The 21,073-nt window shown below is 34.0% G+C and overlaps 3 protein-coding genes and 1 long non-coding RNA gene across 5 annotated transcripts in view; 3 read left to right on the plus strand and 1 right to left on the minus strand.

Annotated features, from left to right (window-relative positions):
- LOC112507428 overlaps positions 1-1,628 on the plus strand; it is a 5,333-nt gene extending 3,705 nt beyond the window's left edge. For both annotated transcript variants that reach the window (XR_003068528.1, XR_003068529.1), the window contains 2 exons: positions 1,118-1,155; positions 1,287-1,628. This is a non-coding gene — a long non-coding RNA (uncharacterized LOC112507428). The remainder of the gene's footprint in view (positions 1-1,117; positions 1,156-1,286) is intronic.
- Positions 1,629-2,366: 738 nt separating this feature from the next.
- On the plus strand, positions 2,367-3,963 carry LOC112506338. The gene is made up of 2 exons (XM_025110346.1): positions 2,367-2,843; positions 3,922-3,963. The coding sequence occupies exons 1-2, from the start codon at positions 2,367-2,369 to the stop codon at positions 3,961-3,963; spliced, it is 519 nt and encodes a 172-aa protein (XP_024966114.1).
- Positions 3,964-4,176: 213 nt separating this feature from the next.
- Positions 4,177-6,633, minus strand: LOC112506660 (bidirectional sugar transporter SWEET2). Its single transcript, XM_025110878.1, has 6 exons — positions 6,344-6,633; positions 5,597-5,633; positions 5,263-5,479; positions 5,015-5,173; positions 4,733-4,852; positions 4,177-4,588 (listed from the first exon to the last, which is right to left on the minus strand). Exons 1-6 carry the CDS (start codon positions 6,399-6,401, stop codon positions 4,487-4,489), a joined length of 693 nt encoding a protein of 230 aa, XP_024966646.1. The 5' UTR covers positions 6,402-6,633; the 3' UTR covers positions 4,177-4,486.
- A 662-nt stretch (positions 6,634-7,295) lies between these two features.
- LOC112506339 (bifunctional dTDP-4-dehydrorhamnose 3,5-epimerase/dTDP-4-dehydrorhamnose reductase-like) overlaps positions 7,296-21,073 on the plus strand; it is a 23,850-nt gene continuing 10,072 nt past the window's right edge. The window contains exons 1-2 of the mRNA XM_025110347.1: positions 7,296-7,371; positions 7,488-7,620. Of these exons, the coding sequence (XP_024966115.1) occupies positions 7,296-7,371; positions 7,488-7,620 (209 nt within the window). The remainder of the gene's footprint in view (positions 7,372-7,487; positions 7,621-21,073) is intronic.

Raw genomic sequence — 21,073 nt, forward strand, 5'->3', positions numbered from 1 at the left:
TATATTATTAAACCAAATATAAATTACTTCGTTATTGTACATAAATTAAATTATAAAAAAATTGGATTAAAAAATTATACAAATAATGAGGAATTTCAAATAGTTAATTTGATACTAATATCGATATATTTTTGTCAAATTTTTATGATATCGTCAAACATATATTTTATTCAAGAATAAAAACATCATCGTTTTCTCAAAATCACATAAAGCCATATTATAACATCGACTGAGATGAAAAATAAAATAAAATATTAAAAACACGATGTATCTCGCTGCATTGCGCGAGTACGCTTCTAGTATTATATGATATGGCTTAAATCATGGCAACTTCAGTGCTTTGTGAAAATAGCATCATATTATTCATATATGTAGATCTTGACGGTTCAGTCAGAAAATTGCTTCTATAGATTTTGAATTCGATTATTCTTAGACTAGAAAAAAGTGTATTGTTCTACAAATATTAAGTGGCCGTTTATTAAACGCTTATCTGGTAAGTACTTACCGGGTAATTTTTCTCGCCAGATGAACATGGCAAGGGCCAAGAATCTTACCCGGTAAGAGCGATGATAAGGATGGAGAGTCTTACTTGGTAAGTGAGGGTGCGACTCTTACCCGGGTAAGCACTTACCAGGTTAATTGTTGCATAGGATACGTTTTGATGTACTACAACCTTACCTAATAAAATAAATTATAGTGTTGAGTCCTAACATTAAACACTTATCGGGTAAACATTTAGGTAAACGGCCCTTAAGACTAGCTAATCTTTTGGCTAACATGGAGTTGCATAGGCATCAACCATGCACCCAATTTTGATGATTAATATTTTTAAGAATATGCAACAACAGTAGCCTTTCTAAATGTTATTTGAATTTGGAAAGAAATACTTGAGCTTTGTAATTTTCCTTGTGAAATTTGGAACTTTTTATGCCTTGTATTAGTTAACATGCATCATGGTGGATATTATATTATATATAGTTCTGATGAGATCTGTGTGTTGGGGCTTAGTCTTCAGGTCCAACATCAAATAACCCAGATGCACCCTATGCTGGCCTTATGTATTTTTCTTTAACGTGTGGACTGATTTGGTGATTTTGTGGTTTTTTTGTTCTACCAGTCAAGAACTGGGGGTCTTTGGCATCGTGATCTCTGTCGGTATAAATTTCCACTCACCTTGTTATTATCATATGTTGACATATTTTACGATCATAGTGTTTGTGAGAACATCCCAATCGTGTAACTTAAAATTTAAGCATTTCTTGAATTCTCTTTTCTGTATTTTCCAGTTTCAATATGAGGAAAAGAGTACCCATATCTTTTGGACCAAGAAGAACCATAATTGACAAAGAACTTGAAGTTAGAAGATTGTCATGTCATCGTTTGATTTTTGTGACATTTTATGTTTCAACTTTCAAGAAATGAAGGCGTTGCCAAAACTGGTTTTGGTATACCTGAACTCCCAATCCTCTCTATCTTTTGCTGCAATTACGGAATATGGGAACTTTTCATATTCTTTATCTTTCTGTTCAATGTGTATTTTTATAAATCGATTTAAAACAAGTCCCGAGTATATGTTATATTGTTGTTTAACAATCCTTGGCCGGTGAAAACAATGTTGTTTACTGTAAATCATGGTGGATTGGTTTAAATATATTGAATTCTAAACTTTGTTCGATCTATTGCAATTTGAACAATAACTCTTATTCATTCAAATGTATTAATATGTAAAAAAAATTAAGAGTAAATCATATCATTTAAAAAGTCTTCTCTCGTGAAAACACGAAAAGCCTCAAAATCGTTTACATTTACGACTCCCGCCGTATTGCGCGGGTACACAACTAGTATATATATATATATATATATATATATATCATATGACATAATTGAGTTCCAGTAAGAATGAAAGTTACAATGACAAAAGTGAGAAAGGATATCTACCATTGGATCAATCGTAATCGAAGATCAATACTATATGCCAAGATGCACGGGATCAATTATGATAAACGCAATTCATGGGATGGATGAGATTAAAAATGATCAAGGGTTCAGATCTCTTCTTACGATTCTCACATGATCCTCTCGTATGACACGACTGTTGATTAGATATAATTTTTTATGTCAATGGATTGAAGAAGCTTGAATGTGTCCTTGGTCGTCTTTAATGATCCACCGTAGCTTCAGACATTCTCGTGACAATGTCGGTGGCTAATTAAATTCCTAACGGCTAATTAAAGGAAAATGACTGGTCACCAACTTAATGCTAACATAAAGCCCAAAACAGGCCCAATTATCAGCAAACCCCAACCACAGATCTCCAGAAACGTCTATTTCCCTCATTCTCCCATGCAACACATACCCTCATCTCCATGGAAGCACTCTGGAATTTAGAAGATAAATGGAAGCTTTCAACACATAAAGCTCTCATCTTCTTTGCCTGCATTGTCTTTCTCGTTATTGTCGTCCTCGGGCTTTGTGCCGCCACGGCTCTGAGAAAGAGAGCCACCAAAACCGTTCAAGATCGTGGTGGTGTGGTTGAGCCAGGGGTGGCAAAAGGGTCAACTGGGCAATGGCTAAGGGCGAAGGCGGCTTTGACAGGCTCAGTGCGGTGGAGCAAGGCTAGTAAATGGGATGGGAGTTTGAGTGCGAGCCGAAAAGAGCAGCCTACTCCGTTGCTGGCTAGAGGTGGTGGTGAGGTGGGGTGGCCAAGCCATAATGCGGTGTCTCCGGTGTGGCAGCGGCCGATACTTATGGGTGAGAAGTGCGAGTTGCCGAGGTTTAGTGGGCTCATTCTTTATGATGAAAGAGGGAAGCCACTTGATCAAAGCCACTCTGCTGATATCCAGGTATGTATATGATGATCACATTCTTTTTTTATAATCAGATATGGGCTCAGATTCTAAAAAATCCACTAGAGTTAGATTCTTAAATCCAGTTTTCAAGGTCATTCAGCTAAGCAGCCCTCTGAGTCCTTTGGACAAATGACCTTAAATTAATTTTTTATCAAGAGTATGACCTTCTAGAAAGATTATCTTAATGACCTTGATTTCACTGATTAGCTTAATGACCTTGATTTCACTTGCCCCTGGTGCAAAAAGGTCTGCCCCTAATGCAAGCTTATAAATGCACTAAGAGGGTTAGATTCTTAAATTCAGGTTTTGAGAAATATGATATAGTAGCTCATACCTTGTGTACTGAAGTTGTACATTGCTTCGGATTTGACCATTCTGTAGCGGAAAGAGGTGCTAAAATGCTGGAAAAACCTGTAGAAATGTATTGACAGGATAGACGATACAAGTTCTAAAACATAACATTGTAGAAAACATGTATTAACATCCCCGATCCAAAATTAAGATTAAAACCAAACATACCTGTATATTCCATTTGAAAGTAGGGTCTGATAGAAGTAAGATGTACGCAAACCTTTCCTCTAAGGGATAGAGAGGTTGTTTTTGTGAAAAACCCGACTTGTGAAAAAGTTTTATGATGATAAAACTTGTCAAAAAGATTTTTGGAGGTTGCAAGGATTGGAGAAAAATATTAGAAAAAAGTGTGTACTAGCAGGCAACAAGGACGGTTAACCAAAGGGCCATTGGCCTAGCGGTATGTAGAGCCCCAGCCCTTCTACGAGGTCTGGGGTTCAAACCTCACCAAAGATGAGGAGGGTGCGTAAGTTTGTGTATAAATATCATATACTTCAAAACAAGGACAATTAATAGTAACTGCAGAATGAATATATACGAGAGAAGAAAAAGTAAAACACCAAACCTCACAAAACGAGGTACTAGGACCAGATCCGCTTACTCCATCAGATCCAAAAATGATTATTTTACAAAAAACAGAGCGAGCATAATATGCGCAATAGTGTTTGTGTGGTTGAGCCTTATTGTAACTAAACTTATTACAATTTTTGTGGGATTGCAGGAACAGCCTACGGTTAGAGCTACTTTGCGAGATCTTCTATAGTCGGTTTCAGTTTTTGTTCTTGTTGGTATCACAATACTACTGTAATTAGTCACTGGTAAAACTTTATACAGTCAGATCATGAGATTAGTAACCATCTTTTGCATACATCATTAGTTCATTTGCTGATCCAGCATTCTTAGAATTCACATATTTGGTCCAATGCATCAAAATTTAAACGGTAGTCAACAAAGAAGGGGAAACTTGCAATCTCACTAGATTTCAAATAATCAAATTTATTGAAGAGAAAGAATTTGACATACAGGACAAACCAATCAACAAAATGAAAACAATCATATAATACAGATGAAATGGACTTCAACCTTACCAACAAACATCCCAAATCAAATTTCACCCGTTGACTCTGACAATTCTGACAAGCACCACAAACCCAATGATCATCGCCCCTTTTCAATGATAATTGAAGATCAATCTCAAGAACTAATCAAGTTCACACATGCAAATGGTTGATGTGTGTTTGATTACCTGGGCCAGATATGAATTTGCTATTTGGTCATGCAAATGACTATATTAAGGGTTCTCTCGATTCTTCGTTTGACTTCTTGTTGTAGTAGAAATACAAAGCCAATTGCGCGATTCCCAGAATGGTTCCTATACCATTTGGAACCTGAAATTCAAACAAATACAGAGGCATTATTTTAGTTGATCAGTCTAAAGACATGCCAATCTTTCTAACTAGACATAGAATCATAATGAATATCAACCAAAACAGAATTAAAGTTTGAATTTTGCTTTGCTGGAAGAAACTTACATAAATGAAAGGATCGAAATTGAATATTCCATACAACAAAAAGGAGGTGCTCATCAAGAAAGTGGATAGAGAGAGGTAAAATGGCATGAACTCAACACTCCTTGTCTGGATCACCAGATTCTGGAAGATAAGAAACTATATCATTTAGAGTTGTGAAATTGAACCAAAATGAAGATGGAGGCGAATGAAGAAATAACTAGCTTGGCTAATCAATTAATCAGGATAAAAAACTAATAGTCGAGTTATTAGATTACAATGTAAATTCACAGAGAAAGAACATACCATTACCGACAACGGGGAAGCAAACATTGATATGAGGGTAGCACAGCTCAAAAACCCAATAACTAAATGCCGAACTTCAAGGTCTGATACAAGCATACTCCCAATTACAATGACTGCAAATAGGCCAAATACAGCCAGCAGTAATCCAGACATCTTGAACTGCAAAGATAAGCTCCCGTTCAATATTCAATGACATCGATATATATCTTAAAAACATGTACATATGCCTGTATATATAGGATCCTAACCTTTTTGCGTTTCTCAGCACATGTTATATAGATAATTATGTACGATAATTGGAAAACTGCACCAACGGAATTGACTGTTGTAACCAAGATATTATCAGAAGATATGAACGGGCAGCCATACCATGCACAGATTAAGCAGTTCAAGAGGGCATATATGTATGGCATTCCTGAGAACTGTTCTGTTGATTGGTTTCTGATAATTCTCCGAAAGGTTGGTCTGGAAACAAGGAAAGATAATGGAACATGAAGAATGCTAAACTGATATCTTTTTGAACGTTTTTCAAAGAGAATTCATTCTGAAAAACCTTTCGAAAGGAAAATTGTTAATACTTACATGGGTGACACAAAGAGCCCAAAAGCAAATATGTTCCCTGCAAAAGTTGTCAAATAATTTGTAAGGTTTCAAAAGATATCTGGAAGCTCGTATACAATTAGTTCCATGACTAAATAAATGAAAAGGAAAGGCCGAATATGTGCTACATCTTCAAAGATATGGATACACTCTAAAATGTAAAAGGGCGCTTTCTTCTTGTCCTCATATTGGCATCCAGATAAATCTTATGAACTTGAAAAGATCCAGCTCCATATCCACTCCCAACCCATCTAAATGTAGTTATACAATCAGAAGTTCTTTATACCCAATTCTTTACACATCACAATACGAATCAACCCTAAAACTTAAATTTCGGTCAAACATGATTCCAAATCCATCAATATTCTTCCATTTCTTTGAATCTTTTTTTGTCATTTTAGTAAAAGTTATAAATAGCAAGCGAATTGGGAAAGAAAGGATTTAAATGCTACGATTCGTGTGTTCAACGATTACGCACATATGGCCAATCCAATTTGCCACTTCCAGGAGTATCCAAGTGCTAACGTAATGAGAAACGAACAGAATCAGAAAAAAACCACGTTACGCACAAATTCCTAATAGATTTCAGATTAAAACAAGTTTCTGCAAGTGACAGGATTACCACCTTAGTTCCACGTAATATCTAAATATCAGCTATCGCCAAATTATAAACACACAGACACACACAAACACACACGCGTAGAGGGAGGGGAATAGAGAGATACAGACCAGCTACTCCAGCAGCCTGCTTCAAAACCTCGAATGTTTGAGGCGAAACCATCGCCATTGATGATTGATAGATAGATAGATTCAGACTGTTCTTCTTCAACTCTTTACGTCTTCTCAAGCTTCCTCCCTAAATTCCCTCTATCTGAAACATTATCCGTATCCGATTCCTCTGATAATCTTCCTTCTTAGCATCCAATTTTTTTTGAAAATTTCTTCGTCGATGGGCAGAAATGGCAAAGTGAAGTCAAGAGCAAATTCTTATATAATCGAAAGAAGATCGACATGAAACCAGAAGTAATCCGTGGAAGCCTGTAGTCAACTCGAATTCCAGCTGTTGTTGCCCGCAATTTCAATAATACCCTTCAAGTTTTTTATAAATTCTTATTCAGTCCTTGTACTTTCAAAATCTTACGTTATTTTCCCATTGACCAATTTTATGTACTCTAAAGGTCCATCTTTAAACAATAACACCTTTTGGGAACTTTGGGTAGCGTTTGGTATGCAGACATAATTGAACAAGACTGAACAGGACATGACAGAAGTAGACAGGACATAACAGGACAAGAGGGTAGGACTAGACTGGACTGGACAAGACAGGTTTGGACATAACAGGAGTATGTCTGGTGTTTGGTACGACTAGAACTGGACGAGACAGGACATAACAAGACAAGAGGGTAGGACGAGACTAGACAGGACTGGACTGGACATAACAAGAGTATGTCTGGTGTTTGGTACGACTAGAACTGGACGAGACAGAACTAGAGAAGCTACCCCCAAAAGTTATTTGATGATTTTAAATATTATATGATAGTTATAATTAACACAAATAAAATAAATAATTAAAGAATTTAATTTGTAATTATTTATACATAATTTTCATATTTTTACCAAATTTGAATGAAAAATTGATATAATTGATGGTAGTAATGTGTTGGTGGGGGTGGTTTTAGTTATGGTGGAGGTGGTGGTGGCTGACGGTATTAGTGGCAACGGGCGGTGGTGGTCGGTGGATAACAGTGGTTATGAAGGTAGAGGCAGTGGTGCTTGGTGAACGACGGTGGTTTATATAGGACATGAAGATGGTAGATTCTGGTGGTGGCGGTTGATAACGGTGGAGAAGATAGTTGTGGCTGATGTAATGAAGATAGTGGTGGTGGTTATGGTGGAGGTGAGGTGGCAATGAATGGTGGTGGCCGGTGGAGGTCATGGAGGAGGTTGTTTACAGTAGAGGATGAGTTGATGGTGGCGAACGACAGTAGTGGTGGTGGCAATGGACGGTGATGGTCGGTGATTGACTATGGTAGAGGTGGTAATGGACTTGGTGGACGGTGGTTGTGGAGGCGGTGGAAGATGTTGTTGTAGTGGAAGAGGAGGTGGAGGTGGCCGCCGGTGACCGCCGGTAGTGGTGGCAGCGGCTGAAACTAGCGGTGATGACCATTAAAACAAATACCATATTAAGATTGTATATCAAACTATGGTAGATTAGTAATATTTTAGTTTATGTCCCATCTTGGTCCACCTATTTTGGTGAAACAAGAAAAAACCTCTTTTGTCCCATGTTGTCCCACCTTGTCCCAGTTCTTATCCTTGTCCCACGTCGCGCCAAATGTGTGACAGCGAGTTCTTGTTCTGTCCCATGTTGCGCCAAACATGGGATAATGAGTTTTGTCCATCCTGTCCTGTCCCATGTACCAAACGCAGCCTTGGTGAAGAAAACAATGAGCCACGAGAGAAAATCCAAAGGCTCAGGTTCATATTATGAAAGTTGATCATAGTTAAAGGAGCATTCATGAAATTTTAAACATTATGGCCCTCATCGATTACAACTCAGAGAAAAATTCAAATCGTTTCTCACATGGCAAATTATATTTTAATAAAATCCTTTTTGTTTTCTTTTTATCTTAAATAACCATTTCTTAATTTTTGTTGTTTGTTAACCTCTTGTTAGTTTATTAAAATGTAATATTTGAATTGTTAAAAGATAAATTTTGTTTAGCAAAACAATAATTTGTTTATTAATGGTTCTAAAATTCTCTGAATAATTTTGTATCATATGTCTCCCTTAATCATTCAACGTTTTAATTTCATTGCAAATACTTATCAAACAATTATATTTTATTTTGTATTATATCATAAAAATATTTTAATTATTTTGTATCAAATCATTCAATAATTATTAAATAAAGAATAAACCAAGCAAACTTTTTTTTGGGTATGTTCCAATCTAATATAGTCAGATTTTTGGACCGACTGTGCTTGACACTTGGGACAATGACACGTCAAAAACAATTAAATAAAACAACAAACTTTTAAAAATGTGTTTATAAAATAAAAAGGACAATATTTATTGTCATCCACATAAATATAAGATATCATATTAATTTAATTAGAACATGTGTTTATGTCTCTTTCTAACTTTTTTATGTAATAATAATTAATAGAGTATATTACATTCTTGGTCCTTGGGTTTGCGGTCTGTCTGATTAAGGTCCTTAAAACATGTTTATTACACTCTTGATACCTGTGGTATGCAAAAACGCACACTCTGCGTCCCTTCATCTAACGGAATAAAAATGATTTCGTTAACTTTGTTAAGCATGGGGGTATTTCTGTCTTTTTACTTTCTTATTTTTGTCTTATCCACCCACCCTCACCCCCAACCCCATCTCCATCTCCATTTTCTTCTTCCCCGACTAAGAGAAACCGTCGGCACAACATCAGATCTAATTACCACAAACCTACTGATTTTCCCTGTATCGTCCACTGCACCCTTCAATACCAATCATAAGAACTAGATTTATAATCAAATCTCAATAACATTCTAAGAAGAATTCAAACTTAGGTGGTGTTTGTTTTTTTTAAAAAAAAACTCTTATTTTACGACTTATGTCTGATTCGGTCAGACATAAAGCAATTCAGTCCGTTTGTTTTTCTTTTTATTTCAGAGCCACTTATCCTTTATTTCCTTTTTAAAAATTAAGTGATAACCTAACCAAGTATTTTCCTCTTAATCCTGAAGACTATCCAGATAACCAATTTCTACTTCATCATTTGATCGACTTCATCCTCTCAATCGATCGACTTCAGCCTCCATGCCTCTAGTGGCTTCAAATCGACTCAAATCAGATCCAAATCAAGTGAGTTTTTTCCATGTGGGTTTTCGCTACTGTATGTTTTCGTTCATGTGCAAACTAGTAGTTGTTCACCTCTATCCTCGTGAATCAAGGTATTTTCGTCCGTATAGTTTTCGTCATTGTAGCTTTCATCACGATGGAGATTTTCTTCGATTTTAGAGGTGGATTTGGGCGTTGGATTTTAGAGAAGAAGTGGTGGTTGATGGTGGTGGGATGAGGGTGGAGATTGAGGATGAAAGGTTTGATCTGTAGGAGAAGGAAAATTATAGGAATCTTGGGAACATAAACATAAGTGAAATCAGAAATTATTCATATTCATATGTTTGTTGGTTACAAAAGCAAACTATTTATTCAGATTTCAAACGTTTGTCAGTTTACAAAAACAAACAGTCTGGCTGATTCAGATTTTAGACTTCAGCACCACCTCTTAAAAATTAAAAGTGAAATCAGACTTCAGACTTCAGCACCTCTTAAAAAACAAACGCTACCTTAATAACATTCATAAGCTTCAAATTTATAAAACAACCTAAATCTAAATACAAATACAAATCTCTAATTCAATGTGTCAAAACAAATACAACAACTTCAAATTTAAATGAGAACCCTAAAAAATAGTGAGATAAACTTAAATTGGATCAAATACCTAAACCAAACTTGATCATGGATCAAACCCCTAAACTAGACTTGAATATGTATCAGAACCCTAAATCTAAATTGAATATGTGTTCTTTGAAATAGAGGAGGCATGTGTGAATCAGAATAGAGGGGAGAGACAAATTTGAAATTGTGTTTGTCAAAATCCAAACCACCAGATCTTTGATTCTTTTGTCTTCCTTACCGAATTCAACCAAATAGAGAGGGAGAGGCAGTCACATATTCTTTTTGAAGACATGTGGGGCAAGGGTAGGGGTAAACGATAAGGGTGGTTGTGTTATTGTGAGTGTTCCAAGGAGAAGACAGGTGGGGTTAGGGGCGAGACCGACGGGAAGGTGAGGTCGGGAATGTATTTCATGATGGGGGTGGATTCAAGGTGTTTCATGGTGGGTTCATGGAGATTAGAGAGGGTAGGGAGATGATTGGGGTGTACGTGTGTGCAAGAGACTAAAGATGGAGAGAGAGAGAGAGAGAGAGAGAGAGAGATAGTAAAGGGAGGTGGCCGAAGATGGTGATGGTAGGTTAGCAGGTGGCGATGTTAATGGCGAGGATGATATTAGCGCTTTTTTTTTTCTCTTTCTATATATATATACACACACACACACACACACGATACTACAATAATATAACAAAACAAAATAAAATAAAAAAAGTCAAAAAGAATGTAAAAGACGAAAACACCCCTTGAGTTAACTGAGCTAACATGGTTCGTTAGAAGGAAGGACTCAGAGCATATGCTTTTGCATGCCACAGGGACGGGTAGGTTAATAAACGTGTTTGAGAGAACGTAATAGAAAAAACCAAGACACCACACGGAACAAGAATGTAATTTACTCTAATTAATAAGTAGCGATTTGGTTTTATATATTGAGTTTAAAATATTTTTCTTTTTATCAATTATGCATTTTGATGAAAGCTAAATTGCTTAATAATTAAATGTATTTTGTTCATTTTCTTATTTTAGGTTACACATTTTTTCAAACTTTCCTTTTTGATTTTTAAAATGTATTACAATTTCAAACATTTGAAATAACCATCTACCTAATAATGTATAAGTACTTACTAGAATTCTGTTTTATTGAAGTGATATTAATTGTTTTATTTTTTTTAAACGTTAAGACCATTTATGGGCTGTTTGTTTGGCTCTTAATGGTGACATTAAGAGCCAACCTCTTAATCGGTCAGAGGTTGAGGTTGTTTGGCAAAAAAAAAAAAATGTCTCTTAATGGTTACAATCCCCCTCTTAACCATTTTGCATCTAGGGTACCACTAAACCATTCAGACATCTATTTTTCCAAGTTTACCCTTCCCACCCCTTCTTCCCAACCCCTCTCTTCACGTACGTCGCCATCGCCGGTCGCCATCGCCATCGCCGGTCACCTCCACAGCTTCGCCGGTTGTCGCCGGTCACCTCCACAGCTTCGTCGGTCGCCATCGCCGGTTACCCTTCCCACCCCTCTTTTCCAGCCGCGCTCTTCACGCATCTCTGTATCTTCACCTCCACCATCGCATCCCCCACGATCGTTAGTTCTTCTGTTCACCGTCTTTCCCTAACAAATCGAGTTGCAAACCCTATCGATCGATTGAGCCCTAACGGTGAAGGTAACACATCGCCGGTCTTCACAGCCCCTCCCCCACCCTCTCGTTGCCGGTCTTGAACAAGGGCAATAATTTAGTTTAGGGTTTAGATGATTCTCGATGATTCATCGGATGATGATTCTCGATGATGATTCACAGATTGAAGCCATCGATGAGGGCAAAGATGAACAAAAAGTGAAAGTTAAAATGGAATAATGGGTTTTTGTTAGAGAGGGTTAAAATGGTAATTTATTGTCATTCAGAGAAGTAGGGATGGTGATTTGGCCCGACCCGGTGGGGAACCCGGTTCACCCGACCCGGACGGGGACGGGGATTCCCCGCTAAACCGGGTACCGGGGCCGGGGCCGGGGATCCCCGGTTGAGGCAAACCGGGGTTGGGGCCGGGGCCGGGTATAGTATCCCCCGACCCGCCCCGTACCCGGTATATATATAAATATTAAATATTTAATTATTTGGGCTTATGTTATATTTTAATTATTTGGGCTTATGTTGATATTTTAATTATTTGGGCTTATGTAATTGATATGTCARAGTCCATCGTCTTCCATCAGTCCAATCCATACTCCATTGACTCCTCCATCCCTACCATCAGTCCATAGACTCCATACTCCATCGACATCGACTCCTCCATCCCTAAAATTCCTCTCGACAAACGACAGTCGACGACTCTCCGCTCTCGTCAACACTCCAGTCTCCACTCTCCGCTCTCGTCGACTTCGATCTCTTCTACATCGTCGTCCACTCGTCCGTCGACCCTCGTGACCTCCACACTCCTGTCGGCTCACGCCTGTCACCGTCACCATTCACCAGCGTCACCGCAATCGACAGGCGACACCACATGCCGCACTTGACAGTCGTCACCGCACTTGACCGGGGGTTGACCGAAAGTTGACCGGGGACAGGGCCGGGGACTCTGTACACAAACCGGGGCCAGGGCCGGGGATTGCAAACCCCGCCCCATCCCCGCCCCGTTGCCATCCCTGCAGAGAACAGTTACCAAACAACATTATTTCATTCAGCACTTAACTATTCTGACCCTCTCAACCATTCCGACCTCTTAACTATTCTGCACTAAATCATTCAGCAACTGCCAAACAGCCCCTTACAAAGGTCTTTTAAGAGCCTTATATAAGAGCATACATTCACACTAGTTGGTTCTTAAAGTTCAAAAATCAGTATCGTAAAATCTGATATCAGATCTAAATAATAAATAACGTTTAAAGTAAAACTTGTATACATATATGATGGAGTTGTTGGTTGTTCATGTCAAACAACAAACTCATGTTACTGTTTTTGTCTACATTGATTAAGAAAATGTGGACCCCAAATCATTTTTTGTGTGTCAAAAATATGTTACCACATAATATATAAATATCTTTTTGAGTAAATTACGTTTTCATCCCCATGGCATGTTAAAAATTGCGATTTTCTTGCTATAAATTACAGTCTGTATTATTGTAGTTTGCAATCAATTGCTATTTTGATCTATAAGACTGTGTTTCTTATAAGTATGAGTGATGAAAATATTTTCCCTTGATTAACCTTGATATCCAACTCGCTATGCGAGCCGACTAATCTCAGGACGACCATATGTTTTGCAGGTAGATCGGAGTCACCGCATTTGAACCTACGTGGCCACACGAGATTTTTTTATTCCTCCTTGAATTTGAACCTAAGACCTCCAGGCACTTTTGATTTTTAAGAGCCCAAACTCAAACCAATTGAACACCACCATTGTGGTTTATTTATACATCATTGATAGTTACACAACATAAAAAAAAAAAAAAAAGCAATAATAAAACCACTAAGCGGTTAACATTTTTCCCTATGGAAATAATTTTCGTCTCATTATCTTTTTCACTATTTTTTACAATTCTGTATGGTTTACATTGTAACAGTATAATAGTTAATTTACTGAAAGTGAATGAAATGTAAAAGCTTTGAAGAACCAATTCACAGTTAGGCGTTGTTTACCAGATGCTTACCAGGTAAGCGTTTGTTGTAAGACATCATTTTTACTTACCTTATTGTATAACATTATCAGCTATCAAAATGAGTTGTTAGTAAGCGTCTTAAACCCCATAAATGTTTTACACGTAAAAGTCTTTTCCCTCGCTTACCGAGTAAAGCTATTGGTCCTTGCTATGCCTCATACCAAGTAAGATTTTCGGTCATTGTCATGCTCAATCGGTAAGGTAAAGTGATATTGTTAAAGGCTTACCCGATAGGTGTTTAGTTAAACACCACTTAATATTTTTGCTAAATATATTATATTAAAACTAGAAGTTATTCGCGCAATGCATCGAGATACATCTCGATTTTAATGTTTTATTTTATTCTTTGTCTCTGTTGATATTATAATACGATGTTACGTGTTTTTAAGAAAGTAACAATGATTTTATTTTTGAATAAAACATAAATTCGAAGATATCATAAAAATTTGAAAAAATATATATCAATGTTAGTATCAAATCAACTATCTAAAAGTTCTCATTTTTTATGTAATTTCTTTAATTTATTTTTATTATAATTTAATTTAAGTTCAATGATAAAATAATTTATTTTTGATTTAATAATATAACATTTTATAAAGATAATAATTAAGTATTCTGTTAGAACTTAATGATTATCCTAATTATTTTTAGATTTTTTATATTTAAAATGAGATATTGATCTTGTATTTGATTATTGAAATAATTTATTTTTGGTTTAATAATATAACATTTTATAAAAATAATAATTAAGTATTCTGTTAGAACTCAATGATTATTCTAATTATATTTTAGATTTTTTATATTTAAAATGAGATGTTTATCATGTATTTGATTATGTTTATCTGCAGTTAGTTACACGAATTTATATATGAAATTTTAATAAGTTGTAATTACGCACAATCTACTTGTAATCATAAGTTTTAAGTAACATGCATTAATAAACAATACTTCATGCATAAAAATTGGTTTTTAAAAGTTTTTGTCAAATGTTTTATAATATAGTATAGATAAGCAATTACTAAAAAAATAATTATAAAATATTTGGGCCGGACTTTGAATTTGTGTTAGGCTGCCCAAATAACGTATAATTGCTTATTAGGATCCAGTTTTATTGACATGGCGTTCTTAAGACGTTCTCAAAATACCTATGTCTATGGCTATGGCATTATCTGAAAAAACCCAAAAGTTATCTATATTTACGAAAGATTTATTAAAAAAATAGTTTAAAAACTTAATCATTTAAAATGATATAGTACATTGGGGTTTTTTAGATTTTTTTATCAAAATAAAACATATGTACATATATGGTTGGTCATGTTCGCCAACAACCTCATGTTACCATTTTTGTCCGCACTAAGAAATAAAATGTCATCATTTTGTCGCAAAAATATGCAACCACATAATATTACAAATACTTTTTCTTTTAATAAGTCACGTATTTTTATCTCCACAGTCTGTTAAAATTTCCGATATTCTTCTGTATAGTATTAATATTATGGATTTTTATTTTTGTAGTTTGTAAATCTGTTACTATTTTAGTTCCTAAAGTTAACTACTACCTTTAAATATAACAGATAAAAACAATAAATTACAAACCATAAAAACAAAAGTAACGATAAATTATAAATCATAAAAATAAAAACAGTAATAAATAATGTAAATAATAACTTCAAAAGTATAGAAAATAGCAGTTCTTAACAAACAACACGAACAAAAAAACGTAATTTACTCGTTTTTCTATTTTTAAGTAATACATTTTAATTAAAAAGTATTTATTAACACTTGATTTTATTTGGTCGACACCGTAAAATAATTGTTTCATGAATAAAAAATAAAGTCTGAAATTAATATTTATTTATAAAACTAAAAAAAACGTGGTCATATAAGATGACATAATTTATGATAAGAGTTTTCAGGACGTGGGATCATGGTAGTAAACTATGTATAACGACCTGTAGCTATTGTCAATATGAGAATGGAGCCAGAGAGGTATTAAGTGTGATAGGAAAAGGTTGGACAACCGACACAAACATTATAAGACCTTTAAGATATTTAAAAACCTGTTTAACTTTTTTTTTTCATACTTTCTTATTCATGTGTTCTGTATTTATTTGTGCAAATCATGTTTATAGCTTACTGTTTATAGGTTTTTTTTTTATAGTTTACTGTTTAGGTATTCATTAAATACTGTTACAAACTAATTTCTATAGATGATCGATTTTCACCAAACCGGTTGCTATATTCTTTAGGGTTAGATGACAACTTGCATGATATCCTCTTAAAACTCAACTTCCTAGTTTGACATAATGGTTGTCAAAGACTCGGAGCAGAACACAAATAAACTGGACCAACAATAGTGAAGGGGCTCAAAAGATATTTATACTTAAAACCTTAATGGACTGGAGATGCTTCACTCTATCTAAAAAAACACATGGACCAAGGCCCATAAAGGCCCTAATGACCATCCGCCCCTGATGGTTGTTTTTTGTTTCGCTTTTTTCTATGATAGAATATAATCAATGGAGTCGATGAACAAAAAACCACATCGAGACTTGAGAAACCAATATGTAATGATTAATAACTGATCTAATTGGTTTGCGTTAGAGTTAAGAGAATCTCTAACAAATTCTCTACAATTTATTTAAAATAGAGTATAAAAAAATAAAATCTCTAAAAAAATTAATTAAGTCCAACAGAGTCTCTATTTTAAAGATCTCAATATTAATTATGTTATTAAAATATTAAACGGCTGTTACGTTAGAATAAAGTTTAAAATCAATACAATATTTTTTTAAAAATATTTTTCTAAATCAGATATTTGAACAAACTCGTCAATGGTATGTTTATATTTTTATAGCAACATCTTGTATATTGCTGTTGTTCAGTCTTGATCAAAATACCTAAAAATAACACTATTAATAGTAGTTAACATGTCAATATTTTCTCTGTAAAAATAGTTTTCATCTTATTATCTTTTCACATATTCTTTACAAACGTTTCGACAACCACAAAAGTGAAAGAATTATAAAACTTTCGAAAAACCAATTCACACTTACGGACTGTTTATGAAATGTTTACTGGGTAAGCACTTACAACAAGTGACATTGCTATTATTTACCTTATCATGGAACATTCTCGGCTTTCGAATTGAGTTGTTGGTAAGCGTTTTAAACCCGTTAAACGCTTATCAGGTAAAAATATTTTTTCTCATTTACCGAATAAAACTCTCAGTCGTTATTATGCCTCTTGCCTGGTAATATTTTCGGTCCTTGCTATACTCAACCGATAAGATAAATGATATTCTTTAATGCTTACCCGATAAGTGTTTAGTAAATGATACCTTAATAATTTTCCTAAATATTACAATTTTTTTTTCCCTAAATACATTATCTATATATATTATAAAGCATTTGATAAAAACTCTTAAAAACTATTTTTTATGCATGAAGTACTGTGTATTAATACATATTACTTAAAATTTAAGATTACAAGTAAATTGTGCATAAGTACAACTTATTAAAGCTCAATTTTTAAATTCGTATAATTAACAGTAGATAAACATAATCATTGAGTTTTAACATAATCATTATCTTTATAAAAATTATATTGTTAAGCCAAAAATAAATTAATTCGCTATTAGACCTAAATTAAATTATAATAAAAATTGAATTACAGGAACTGTACAAAAAAAATGAGAACTTTTAAATAGTTAATTTTTTTTAAATTTATATGATATCTTTAAATTTATTTTTATTCAAAAGTGTAAATATTATATTTCTCAAAACCACATAAATCGTATTATAGTAAAACAGGCAAAAGAATAAATGAAACAATAAAATGAAGATGTATCTCGTTGCATTGCGCAAATACCATTCTAGAATTAAAATATGCAATTAGTAAATATTTTTAGTTTTTTAAAATATTTGGGCTGGACTTTGACATTTATATTAGAAGCCAAGCCACCATGGTTCACAGCCCAATATATATAATGGGCTTTTCTATTGTTTATGGGCCCATCTCATTTAAACCACAAATTCAATTGGTTTGAGAATTTGAGTTCCATTATCATTAGAGATGGCCAAATCAGCCTGGCCCGGCCCGGGACGCCGGAGGACTGGGACCGGTAAGGACCTGTTATGAGATCGAAAACCGGGACCGGTTGAGGTTTTTGGTAGTTTCGTGGGACCGTGATCGGTTATGGGACCGACTATGGACCGACCCGAAAATTCAAATAATTTTATAAATAAATGTACTTTTAAATAACTTTATAATGTATTTTTATAAGAAAACGTAATTTTAATTATATTAAAACGCATTTTAAAGTGTATTTGAGTGACCAAATTATAAATTTTATAATATATTATAAATATATATCATTAAAAAAATAAAAAAAATCTTATTTTTTAATGCAAGGACCATTGGGACCGGGACCGGCGACCCATAACCGGTTATGAAATATCTTGATCGGTCCTGTCATTTTCGACTGTGACTGGGACCGGTTATGAGAAAGGTTAAGACCGATTGGGACCGACCCGACCCGGCCCGGAACAAGTTTTTGGCCATCTCTAATCATCCATGATACAAATTAATTAATATTAGTACAAAAAAAAAAAGCAATTTTGCACCTAAAAAAAGTCCATAACATTTTTTATTTTCATAATGATTTTTTTTTACTTTTCATTACAAGTTTTTTTTAAATATATAATATTTATATATGACAAATAGAATAAATAAACTCACACACCGTCCTCACCTTTGGTGAAGTTTGAACCCTTGACCTCCTATAAGACCAAAAACTCACATAACGCTAGGCCAAAGGCCATTTGGTTACTTTTCATTACAAGTTGAGGGTATTTATAAACACAAACGTTCTATTTTTGAAGTACACCGCAGATGAAAGATCTGACATATATTCTACCTCCGATTCTATTTTCAAATGAGACATATTAAACCAGTTTGATATATATTTCAGAATGACATAAACAAGATGAATCAACTTTTACATCCTCTGTTTTATAGCACCTCCAATATCTTTGGTATCCTGCCGGTCTCTATGGTTATTTCTTCAAACTTTTCATTCAAATTTTCCACTTTTTTTGCTCATGGGTAAATTTTTCTTTAGTTAGCAAGTAGTGTTACCATTTACTCCCGCCTACAGGTAGGGGTGTGCAAAACCGAATTATCCGAAACCCAAACTCAAACCCGAATTATCCGAAACCCAAGCTCAAACCCGAGCCGAAATCCGAAAATTCGAAAACCGACTTTTCGGGAAAATTTGGGTTCAGGTTGGATTTGATTTTTGACGACCCGATTCGTCCGAAAACCAGAAATATATATACATATATATATTTTAAATACTATATAAATATACTTATTTATTTAATTATCTTTTGAAATATATAAAAATCTTAGTTGGTCGAGTTTTTTTTTTTCTAATTTCTAAGCATACTATCGATTTATCAATCCTCTAAATTGATTGAATTCATCGTCAAAATCGATTGGATATATATTTTTTGCATTATAACTAAACCTGAACGACCTCGACCCGAAACCCGACCAATCCGAACCCGAAGCAATCCGAAATCCAAAAATTGAGACTTGATTTCCATATCCAAAATCCGATCGGGTTTTTGATTTTCCCACACCAACCCACCCGATGCATACCCCTACCTACAACTTAGAGGGTCTACTTAATCAAAAAAATATTTTAGTGTTGTTGGAGATGATGTAAGTGAAAAAATGAATCACATGTAATTTTTTCATAAAGTAAACACAAAAATATGTAAAATAATATTTTAAATCATAATTTTTGATAAAAGAATAATGCAAAAAATATTTTTATATCAATTCTTATAAATTTGTAACATTTTTGTGGTTCTCATTTGATTATCATTCCCCCTCAAAAACACACACACATATGTATAATTGCTAAAAACATTAATTTTGTTAATTTAAATATTATCCATATATATATGTATGTATAAATTTTTAATATATAAATCTAAAAAAACTTATTACATTCACTTATATATATATATATATATTAAAATTTCACTAATTAGATTTTATTAACTTTTTCGAATTATTTGAATCTTATTTGTTGATGATTTTATATTTATATAGACAATCTTTGATGATTTTATATTTATATAGACAATATTTCTGCAAAAAAAATAAGAGGAGAAAAGAGGATTTGGAGTTGAATCAAAATGATTAGAGAATAAATACACATATATAGGTTTGTGTTTGTAACTGATTTGGATAATAAAAATCTGAAATTATATTTTATCAAAATCGGAAATCAAGAAAAAAGAACTTTGTCAAAAACCCGTCTAACAGTGACTAAAGTGACTTTTCTTGCGGGTTAAGTCACACAGAAAGTCGCGAGAGACACCGTTCCTATGTAAAGATTCCAAAACCCCACTTCCTATGTGTAAAACTTTTACAACAAGATTTTATCTAATTTTTTTATCTCTTAAACAATTCATTAAGATAATTAGAGCTTATTATATATAGCTCAAGATTTCATTATTATCTCACCATGAAAACTCTAGTTTCAACATTTTTCTCCAATTTGTGCCACCAATCACATGCTTATTTGCCATTGAAGGAAAAAAAAGACATGTTCAATGCAAAGCTTATTTGGCAAAAAAACAACATGTGAGTAGGGACTCAAAGACTTTTACACCTTTTTCTTGATGTGTGCCATGCAAAAGAAGAAATCATACTTTTACACCTTTTTCTCAATGGGTGCCATGCAAAAGAAGAAATCATCCAAAATGGTTATAACGTGTGAAGATTAAAAGCAATACCATAAACACAAGCTATTCCCATTTATTATTGATGATTTACCCATAAAACGCCTTCAATACGTAAACAATATAAATTATCAACTAAAGCTATAAACGTCTTTCAGACTACATATCTTTAAACAAGTACTATGAAAAAACATTTTTTAGAAAATGACAATCGAATAAAAATACATTTTATCGTAATTCTATCCTTCCATTTCATATAAATTTATTGATTATTCAACAAAAAATAATTAATTATAATACTTATTAGCGGATATTAGAAATAAGACAAATAACAAGGTAATATTACATTATGTAAAATAAATTATTGGTTTTACCTAATATGATATCTAAGAAATCAGTCAAAACAGTTCAGAATTCGGCCCTCAAAGAAGAGCATCTGATTCATCACTCAGCAAACCCAATGAATCAGAGTTAGCTCAATTATTTGAAGACATCTTCGATGAAGAAGTAATCTCTGGACATGAGACCAATGCAAAATCAATCTCCAGAGTCAATGATGAACATGCAGACTCTAGTAGTAAAGGTACATCT

This window comes from Cynara cardunculus (genome assembly GCF_001531365.2).
Source record: "Cynara cardunculus var. scolymus isolate 2C chromosome LG 2, CcrdV1, whole genome shotgun sequence".
Lineage (NCBI taxonomy): Eukaryota > Viridiplantae > Streptophyta > Magnoliopsida > Asterales > Asteraceae > Cynara > Cynara cardunculus.